We start from the raw sequence: 10,745 nt of genomic DNA on the forward strand, positions 1-10,745 counted from the left end.
TCAAAAAAAAAAAGTAATAATAAATAAAAAAATAAAATAAATAAATAATAAAAAAATTAAAAACAAAAAAGCTTATTGAATAAGGATATAAGGAAAAACAGTTTTGTACAGCTGTACAATGTGTTTGTGTTTTAAGCTAAGTGTTATTATGTCAAAAAGTTTAAAAATGTTTATGAAGTAAAAGAGTTACAGGAAGCTAAGCTTAATTTATGATTGAAGAAATACAAATATTTTAAAATAGATTTCGTGTAGCCTAAGTTTACAGTGTTTATAACATTTGAGTACTGTAGTGTCCTAGGCCCTCATATTCACTCACCACTCACTGACTCACTCAGAACAATTTCTAGTCCTGCAAGCTCCATTCATGGTAAGTACTCTCAACAGGTATACCATTTTTATCTTCTATACTGTATTTTACTGTGCCTTTTCTATGTTTGGATAGGTTTAGATAGACAAATATTTATCGTTTTGTTACAATTGCATACAGTATTCTGTACAGTAACATGCTACACAGCCTAGGAGTAATAGGCTATACCACATGGCCTAGCTGGCATACCATATAGGTTTGTGTAAGTACACTCTATAATGTTTACACCACAATGAAATCACCTGATAATGCACTTCTCAGAGTGTATCCCCCTTGGTAAGTGATGCATGACTCCAGTAATATTATATGGCTATATATTATGATAGTAATTTTATAAGAATATAGTTATTATATTCTTATAGTATTATATCCTTATAATATTGCTATTATATTTATAACCAATATTAATATTAATAATTATGCTATTATATTTATAACTAATATTATTAATATTAATTATTAATGTGGACCTGATAGTGTATTATCCCAGTGAAATATTTGCACCTTAAGGTTGTATATGTACTTAAGAAATACATTGTACATGTCAAAATATGTACCCCATGAATATGTAAAATTATTTGTTAATAAAAAATAAAATATTTTAAAAAATAAAAAATAAGTCTATTGTTTGTTAAAACTATCTAATAATTCATGGTTTTATCTATTACAGTGGGTCCCTATTGTACTTTCTTTCTGTCCAAACAGACAGAAAGAAGTAGTTTCTCTCTCAACTTGACAAATCTTTAGGAACATGAGTTTCCATATTTTAAAAAATGAAAAGATAAATCTCACTAGAAACTGTGACTGGGCAGATATAATATGGAGACAAGTTAGATTCACTATTCTTTGCTTCCTGTGAATGCAATGGCACCATATACGTGTGTCCCAGTATATGTGATATTTATATGCATTTGTAAGCTCACATTTACAGCATCCATTGTTTTTTTGGAATCTTTCAGTAATGGAAATTTATTCTTTCACAGGTATCATGGTTACATTTATACGTACCGAGTGTCCCAGACAGAAACAGGTTCTTGGAGTGCTGAGGTATAGTTTCATTTATTTTTGCTTCTGTGGGTGTCACGGAAGTGTTTGAAATTTAAGCTGGCTTTATAAAAGAGCAAATTATACATTATTAAATGTTCATAATATTTAAATCACTAAAGCTCCAATCCAAAATTGTTCATGGATCATTAAGAAAGCTTTAGAGAATTGTGGTCCCAGTCCTGTTTAGCTACCATTTTACAGAGTTTTATGAATTTGGGAGAAAGATAAAAAAGTTGAAGGATTATGTCAAACTTTTAGTGACTGTGAAATCTTAGAAAGCATATCAAAAATAGGTAAAATAATTAAATGAGCAATTACTTACCAAATGATACCAATGTGAGTGTTGGTATTATGGGAGATTAAAAAACATGATGCTTGTTTTCTAAGAGACCATAATGTCCTTGAGGAGCTATAACTGGAAATTAAACAGTTAGCAGTGGAACAGACTAGGCTTTGTTACCAGGAGAATCTGGGTTCCAGGCCTTGTCCCCCTTCCTCTCTGATAGGTCTATGATCTTGGGCAGGTTTCTTGACTTTTTTGTGAGCCAGTTTCTTCATCTGTAAACTTAGTCGAAGAGTACTCCCTTACTCACAGGGCTTATTTTGAAGAGTAAATAACACACATAAAGAAGCTCTTTGCCACAGGGCATGGCACACAGTGAGCCCTCAAAAAAGTGAACTCCTGAAAATTGCCACAATTCCTACCCATAACCAAATCTATGCATTTAAAATTTTCTGAAGTCTAGACTTTAAAAAGTTAAAATAGCTCTCAGATTTACCAATCGATCAGTAAATTGGCAAGTACAATTTATAGACCACAAATGTTTTGAACCACTGAGATGAATTAGGGCAAGTTTTTAAACACACCGTTGCTTTATTATGTAAGGATCATTAAAACTGTAATACTAACTAAGGATAAAGTTATACCATTTCTAATCAAAACTATTTAAATCTGTTTATTTAAAAGATTCTATGTATCACTGCAGAGATGATTGAATAAGAGATTAAACTTTATTATGAAGAATAGTCATGTGTAATATATACTTATATACACATATATACATATACACATATGTGTGTGTGTGTGTGTGTGTTTGTGTATTATTTCACCAGAAATATTTATTCCCCCTAGAGAAATACCCTTCAGCTGCTGAAGAATATTATGTAAGAAAAGGATCTTAAATTCTTAGGGTTTAACAACTTTATTTTTAAAACTTGTTTTTCTGCATTTTGAGTATAACATAATATGCAGATTATCACATGCTTGTGACCATGTTAAAGAAGAGAGGGCTTATTGAACACAAAAGCCCCCTCATCCTTTTGTCTGATTTGACCTTGTTTATGTAATAATATTGTAATTTTCTGCACCAAGAGAGCAGAAGATTGGCATGACTTATCCCCAAATAGAAAATAGTTCATAAAATTCTTTAATTTTTGAAATGCATATTGCATTTTTTCTATCTACTAAATTTACTTTCTTAACACTGCTGTTCTAAGGTGAATATTAAACTAGTGTGTATTCTCAGAGCTCATACCACCTGACTGGATGAAATTTCTCCAGAGCATATTGAAGACCAGCTGTGATCTAATACATGTTTTCATGGATAACTAAAAGGTGACAGTATGGGAGATGTGAAAATTTGAACAATAGCTGAGTTCAGTGAGAGGGTGAGAGTTGTCAGTGGTCCAATTCTTGTGATAAATGTATTTTCAAAAATGGGTAAATGATAGATATAAATACTGATTTTTGGAACAATGTTTTAGTTTGCCATGCTGCAGGAAAAATCAGGGCAGTAGCACACCATCATCTGTGCAAATATTGTGCTAGAAAGCTAGGTAAGTGAGATTTGTTTTAAAGAGTGTAATAAAATTAAACCCTGGCCCCACTGAATTATGAAATACAGATATCATGTATATTTCTAGTTTTAGAAAGACTTTTAGGTTAAATCATTGCCTAGTGTATTATATGACTCAGACTAAAATTTTGCTGAATTGCTTAGATAATTCTACAATCTACTTTCATTTATTAATATGTGAATTGTTGGCAATACATTATTAAAAATATACTGATATCACCCAGTTGACATCAGTGTCTTCAGGCTTTACTGGGTATATGATCATCAAGAGATCAGCAGATGTTAAATAATTTTCCTTATTAATCTAAGTAAAACACTGTAAATTAGGTCAGTCATTTGCTTATGAAGCATCAGATCCCCAATTCAATTAGCTTCCACACATCCAATATTCCTTTGTTAGCATGGATAATCAAGTGTTAACTACATGTAAATGATGCTTCTGTGTTTTTTTTAATTTTTGTTTTTGAGACAGTCTCACTCTGTCGCCTAGGCTGGAGTGCAATGGTGCAATCTCGGCTCACTGTAACCTCTGCCTCCCAGGTTCAAGTGATTCTCGTGCCTCAGCCTCCCAAATAGCTGGGATTATAGGTGTGCTCCATCACGTCCAACTTATTTTCATATTTTTAGTAAAGCCGGGGTTTCACCATGTTGCCCAGGCTGGTCTTGAACTCCTGACTTCAGGTGATCCACCTGTCTCAGCCTCCCATGAGTCACTGCGCCTGGCTATGCTTCTGTTGGTAAATGGTTTTACAAGCCACAAGAACAGCTAAAAAGATGTGTGGTTTGAAATCTTTCCACACCTGTGGAGTGTACAGTTTCTCTTCTGGTTGATGACTCTAGTTTCGCTAGATCCTGTTTGGCTCAGTTCTAATCTGAAAGGCAAGAGACTGGGTCCTGGGATTCGGAGCCACTTCTGCCTCTGGTTGTCTGTGTGACCTTGGGCAAGCTGATTAATTTCTTCGCATTCACTTTTTCTTATCTGTCAAATGGGAATAAGTGAATCAGCCAATTATTGCCATTTTGTGAGGAAATGGTGAAGGTAAGGGATAGGAACGTGCTTTGAAAATGAAAAAGTGCCCTAAGGAAAGTATAAGGAGGCAGTTTATGCCTACGGCCTGCCTTTGCAATTTAGAGATTCTATCTTGGAACCAAACAACTGTTTGGACTTCTGCAAGAATGGATGAGGTCTCAATCGAGCTTTAGGAAGGTGGCCGGGTGGCTCATGTCTGTAATCCCAGCACTTTGGGAGGCTGAGGCAGGCAGATCACCTGAGGTTGGGAGTTTGAGACCAGTCTGACCAACATGGAGAAACCCCATCTCTAAAAAAAAAGGAATTTGGAGGGTAGGTGAGAGAGTGTTCTACATCTACTGTGATCATATGGCTGCACACCAATATAGAGCTAAAAAGAATTTTTGTCATGTTTTCAATGAAAAATTACTTACCCCAGTGTAAGGAAATGACTGAGTGTTACTATGGGTAGTGTAGTGTGCTATCTTCAGCATACCACTGTCTAGCTGACAAAAGTCTTCATGCCAGCCTTCATGTTTTCTCATTAAATTCTAAAAAGAAAACCAAACAGCTCCCACCTCAAAAATCTTCCAGATGGAATAGCTGAAAAACAACTTTTTAAAAAATACTAGTCATTGGTCCATTGCTCATAGCAATGCTATCTTATTTTATGTAAAATGACAGTTTTGAGCTGATGCCTGAAGCTTGGCTCATAAGCTTTTGCAGGAAATTGTTGTTGTTGATTTCAGGCAGTGTCTTTGCGAGACAACTGATGACAGGAAAGGAACACATTTTAATAGTCACCTACAAATAAGTGTCTCTTTAAAAACAAATAAATAAATAAAGGTGACCTTATATAGTCTTTCATTTTCATGTCATCAAGAACACCTTGTTACGGTGATGTGCTGATGGAGAGAACAATTTTGGGAGTATAGGGAAGTTTCCCAAGGAGGAAAAAATTTAACATGAAGAATGACGCAGGAAATATTATGAGGTAAAAGAGTATGAGAACTGAACTAGCTGTGCACTGTGTGTATCATAACAGCCATTTTTAAATTTCCTGTGTAGCATTTTATATTGTGGAATGATGTCGGGGAGGATGGGTTGTTGGTTTGTCTTTTGTTGTTGTTCCTCAGATTTTTTATTAATGACCTGTAGGATCTATGTTTTGTGTGTGTGTGTGTGTGTGTTTAAATGCATCCCTTCTGTTGGTGAATTCATTGTGGGTAATGGCCTGTATACCCTCAGAGGTTTGAGATGTCTGATGGGAAGCAGGAAGGAAGGGCAGGGCGATGAGCAAGAACTTGTACAAACTAATACCACCCTTGGGAGAACTGAAAGGACAGCTCATTAGCTCCTCTTGCAGGGAAATTCAGCCAACCAAAGTAAGCTCTTCTGGAATGTTGTTTTTCCTTCTTCTTCATGTTTTCAGATATTTCAACAAGTTACACAAATGTTACGTCTCTTAGCATCCCTAGCACATTTTGTAGGTCTTTTTGTATCATTATGAGATAGGTAAATAATTTGCTTGGCCTTTTATTTTCCAGACAGCACCTGGGGTACATAAAAGATATTTCCGGAAAATAAAAAATCTCATTTCAGCATTTCAGAAGCCAGATCAAGGCATTGTAATACCTCTGCAGTATCCAGTTGAGAAGAAGTCATCAGCTAGAAGTACACAAGGTACTACAAGTATGATTTACTTTTAATTTTTGACAGGGTTTGGAAGCTCAGAGTTACGAGTCAACCTATCCATAATCGTATAATCACTTAGAAGTTATGTAAGAAAAATGCAATGAAAAAGTAGATGTAGCCAGCAAGTCAAATGAGAGGTGATAATGTATATGCTATAATTTCAATCTATTATTCTATAAACTTTTAATGAATCTCTGTAAAAACATCAAAAATTCTGTAAGCCTGACTACTCTTATCTGTCTCGTCTTGTTCTTGTCCCTTTTATAGGTAGCTACATATCATTTCACTTCGCTAATTCAGACAATAATAATGTGAAAGATAGTATAATTCAGAGAACACCTGGGGGTCCTTTCCTTTGCTTAGTAAACTATTTTTTCCTTCAGGGACATGAAAGCTAACGTTAGCCTGGAACACACGATTCTGATTTCTGAATTAGTGGTGCTTGAATTATGTCTTTTTTTTCTGGAAAAATTAAGGAAATTAAATAGTAGACTTTATTATTCCACTGGCACAAATTGTTACATATCCTGAGCGAACCCGTTTTAGTGTATGTGTCGTGCTTAAGACTGAATACCAGCCAATGTCTGTAGCTGTCTGACATGTGACTGTTTACTCCTCTATTGAATGGGGCTTATCATTTGTTTAGAGTAGGAGGATAGGCCTTGACTGAAACAATAAAAATGAGTTATTATATCCCTTTTTGACAGGGACCTAGGCTCAGGCGTAAACTGACAATTAGACTCAAGTAGTGAATTAAGTTAATGAATAGTTAGCCTTTATAATACAAATGCAAATAGAGCTCTAATTTCCAAGTTGGCTAATTTTTTTTTTTTCTGCCCAGTATTCTTTATAACTCAGTTTTAAATAAGTTGCTTAAGGTAAATTATTGTGTTGTGTCATTGTAAGTTTTATGCAGGTGGAAATATAAGTTTGAGTTAATCTGTAATTTTAATAGTAAATTTATCTTTTCTTGATTTTTGCTATTTTTCTTTAGGAATAAGAGAAGATCCTGATGTCTGCCTGAAAGCCCCATGAAGAAAAATAAAACACCTTGTACTTTATTTTCTGTAATTTAAATATATGCTAAGTCTTATATATTATAGATAATACAGTTCGGTGAGCTACAAATGCATTTCTAAAGCCATTGCAGTCCTGTAATGGAAGCATCTAGCATGATGTCAAAGCTGAAATGGACTTCTGTACATAGTGAGGAGCTTTGAAATAAGGATTGGGAAAAAGTAATTCCATAGGTTATTTTCAGTTATCATATTTACAAATGGGAAACAATTTAAAGCATAATGAATACTTTGTAAAGGATTAACGTCAATTCTTGCCAAATATAAATAAAAATAATCATTGGTTTTTGTGAAAAGCTCCATTTTCAGTGAAATATTATTTGATAGCTATTAATTTTAAAATGTGTTGCTTGATTGTATGGTGGGAAGTTGGCTGGTGTCCCTTGTCTTTGCCAATTTCTCCACTAGCTATGGTATCATAGGCTCTTTTGGGATTTTTGAAGCTGTTTACTGTGTGCTAAAACAAGCACTAGACAGAGTGAAGAATTTATGTTTAATTCTGAAAGCAACCTTCTTGCCCAGTGTTCTGATGTTGGACAGTAAAATCCACAGGCCAACCTAGAGTTTAAAATCTTATAATTTAAAATATGCTCTAAAAATGTTTATCATATTTGATGCTACAGGATTTGAAATTGTATTGCAAATCCAATGAATTGAGTTTTTCTTTTCGTTTACCTCTGCCACAGTTGTTTCTGCCACATGCAGAACCTCATTTTGAAGGGAAACTTCAGCAGCTGTAGCTCATGAATAACTGATTTGTAACTAGCCTCCTTTTAAAGTAACCCTACAAGACCGCTGGAAAGTTTATGGTTATATTAATTTTTTAACAATTCCAAATGATTGAAACCTACATGAGAGTCAGAATTTTATGCAGTATTTTCTTCTTACATTTATATTTTTGTGATTTTTGTTATTGATTATATGTCACTTTGCTACAGGGCTCACAGAATTCATTCACTCAACAAACATAATAGGGCACTGAGGGTATAGAAGTAAAAACACCTGATCCCTGCTCGAAGTTCCCTGTCTCATTGGACGAGAAAACAATAACAATAAAAGACAGTGAAAGAAAATAACAATGAAAGACAAGGAAACAATAACAATGAAAGCTGACAAGTACATGATAAGCGAGGTTCCCTGTGTGTAGGTAGATCTGGTCTTTATAGGCAGATAGATCTGGTTTTTAGAGGCAGAATGAGCCAACACAAATACTCTGGTCCATGGTCCATAGGAAAAGGCTAAGCTTCACTATAAAATAATAACTTGGAATTCTGGGTTGTATATGAGTGTTGGTGAACTTGGTTTTTAAATAGTGAACTGCTGAGAGACAGAGCTGCTCTCCATGTGCTGGGCAAGACCTGATTTCTGAGTATTTAATATGGATGCCATGGGAGTACAAAAGTGGAGTACGGCCCCAGTAACGCATTATGGGTGGTTTACCATTTCTTGAGGTAAAAGCATCACTTTAACTTGTAAAGGAATTTTAAAATCCTACTTTCAAAATAAATTGCATATGTTTAATAGTTTTTAATTATATGGCTTGAGTCTCCGTTGTAATAGGTGTAACTAATTTTAACTCTTTATTATGTGTTAATTCTAGAATAATCCTAAACATATGAATTATGTTTGCATGTTCACTTCCAAGAGCCTTTTTTTTGAAAAACAGCTTTTTTGAATCAATAGTCTTTCACATTAAATAAAGTGTTTGAAAGCTTTATTTACCTAATTTGTCTTGAAATGTTTCTTATAAAACTATTCAGAGACTGATGCTATTAATAAATCAAAAAGCATTGATAATTGATGAAGCTTATCTTACTTATCTTATTGGACTGATTCCCTGGAAAAGGTAAGTGTTTTTCTGATTTTGTTGCTGCCAAAGTTCCCTGTTGATGAGCCCACTCCCTGTTGTCTTTGGCTGGCCTTTTATTCATCAAGTTTTTTTTGCACCTTTTCTTTCCCAACATGAGGATCCTTGCTATTTTCCAGTACATAATCACTTGCACCTTTACAGAAAGGTCATATCCTTGCCATATCTAAAATATTGCCATGCTAACATAAGATGCTGAGTCAAGGTAGAAAAATGCACAATATATTTCCAAGTGTGCAGCTCTCTTCGGGATAAAAAAGTGTGCCAGCAAGCCCAAAAGGGACATGACAGCTTATCAAATACTTATTCATTTCCTCTGAAATTTGTTCTTAAGAGATAAGGTCAGTTGGGAGACGAGCTTAGGTAATTGTCTGTTTGGCTGTTACAGTCAGGGAAACTTTGTGGTAGTGCACAGGTAGAATAAGTCTATAGAGAATGCCTCTGATTAAGTCCTCTGCTATAAATAAAGGGCTAGATTTAAGATATTCTTTGGGGTAGAATGGACACAGAATTAAAAATGTGAGAAACAGCTTTAAACTATGTTAAGAATGTTTCAACATCGACTTATGTTTTATTTGACTCGCTTTGTTAAGCTCAGAATCCAAAGTCTCCTCCTAGTAAAACCCAGAGTTGCCCTTGAGCATTTCAAGGTTATAGGGATGCCCAGTGTTTCTGTTAGGATGCTATAAATTCAACTTTGACGCCTATGTTTTCTATTGCAGTAAATGCAATACCGTTATTTTGCAGTTTACAACCATTGAGGAAGTTAAACTATCCAATTTGGACATTTTCATAATTGGGGGTCATTGGCTAAATGTGTAGTAAAAGGCTGAATTCTTATCATTAGGTCATTTAGTTCTTAAATGAAGATTTTTTTTTTTTTTAATGTAGGAAGGTGTAATAAGCCTGACCAACTGTCTGGATAGAGTCTGTTAACATATGTGGAATTGAGATATATATACATCTTGGTTGCACACATACACACAGAACTGTTTTCTCACAAGATGATAAAAGGCGATACTACGTATCACATTCAGTATTGGACAGAGAGAGTAAAAGCAGGAATGCATGAGACCTGACTTTTTTTTCCCTTTTTTTTTTTAAGTCACCTGGTGGGCCATTTTATTTTATTTTTATTTAAAAAAAATTTTTTTTAAGTTCTGGGATACATGTGCTGAATGTGCAGATTTGTTACATAGGTATGTATGTGCCATGGTGGTTTGCTGGACCTATCAACCTGTCATTTTAAGCCCCGCATGCATTAGGTATTTGTCCTAATACTCTCCCTCCCCTTTCCCCTCACCCACCCCCCTACAGGTCCTGGTGTGTGATGTTCCCCTCCGTCTCCATGTATTCTCATTGTTCAACTCCCACTGTTTTTCATCTTTGTCACTAATTATCCATGTGACCTTAGGTAAGTCAGTCTGTTACTGTTATTGCATTTGCCAAGTAAGAATAATTAAGTTGTACTAACCTCACAAGATTATTAAGGTACAAGAATTTATGTATATATGTGTGTGTGTGTAATTATATGTATAAATTTAAGGTAGTAATATTACTGAATGTTTAAATAACATTAATTGATATTCACAGATTTTTAAAAGGGAGGGTGAATAGGGAAGGGATATGCAAAAATCTCCCCATTTCCTTTAATAATTCTCTCTCTATAGGAGCTCCTGCCCTTTAAAAAAATACCCTGAGTGTGAGGTGGGATGCATATTTTGAAAAAAAGTTCCAGATGATTGATACTAACAATCCCCTACCCCTATTGATTTTTACTGATGGGTTGTGTTGAGATGATCAAGGTTATCTTCTACTCCATGATTCT

The 10,745-nt window shown here is 34.7% G+C and overlaps 1 protein-coding gene across 2 annotated transcripts in view; it reads left to right on the forward strand.

Annotated features, from left to right (window-relative positions):
* SH2D1A (SH2 domain containing 1A) overlaps positions 1-8,772 on the forward strand; it is a 25,116-nt gene extending 16,344 nt beyond the window's left edge. Inside the window, exons 2-4 of one of the 2 annotated variants that reach the window (XM_017497553.2) lie at positions 1,351-1,414; positions 5,827-5,971; positions 6,969-8,772. In XM_017497553.2, coding sequence (XP_017353042.1) covers positions 1,351-1,414; positions 5,827-5,971; positions 6,969-7,009 — 250 coding nt within the window. In that variant the 3' untranslated portion in view covers positions 7,010-8,772. The remainder of the gene's footprint in view (positions 1-1,350; positions 1,415-5,826; positions 5,972-6,968) is intronic. The other variant, XM_017497554.2, reaches the window with a different exon arrangement.
* Positions 8,773-10,745: the final 1,973 nt, after the last annotated feature.

This window comes from Cebus imitator, unplaced genomic scaffold (assembly GCF_001604975.1).
Source record: "Cebus imitator isolate Cc_AM_T3 unplaced genomic scaffold, Cebus_imitator-1.0 Scaffold232, whole genome shotgun sequence".
Taxonomy (NCBI): Eukaryota; Metazoa; Chordata; class Mammalia; order Primates; family Cebidae; genus Cebus; species Cebus imitator.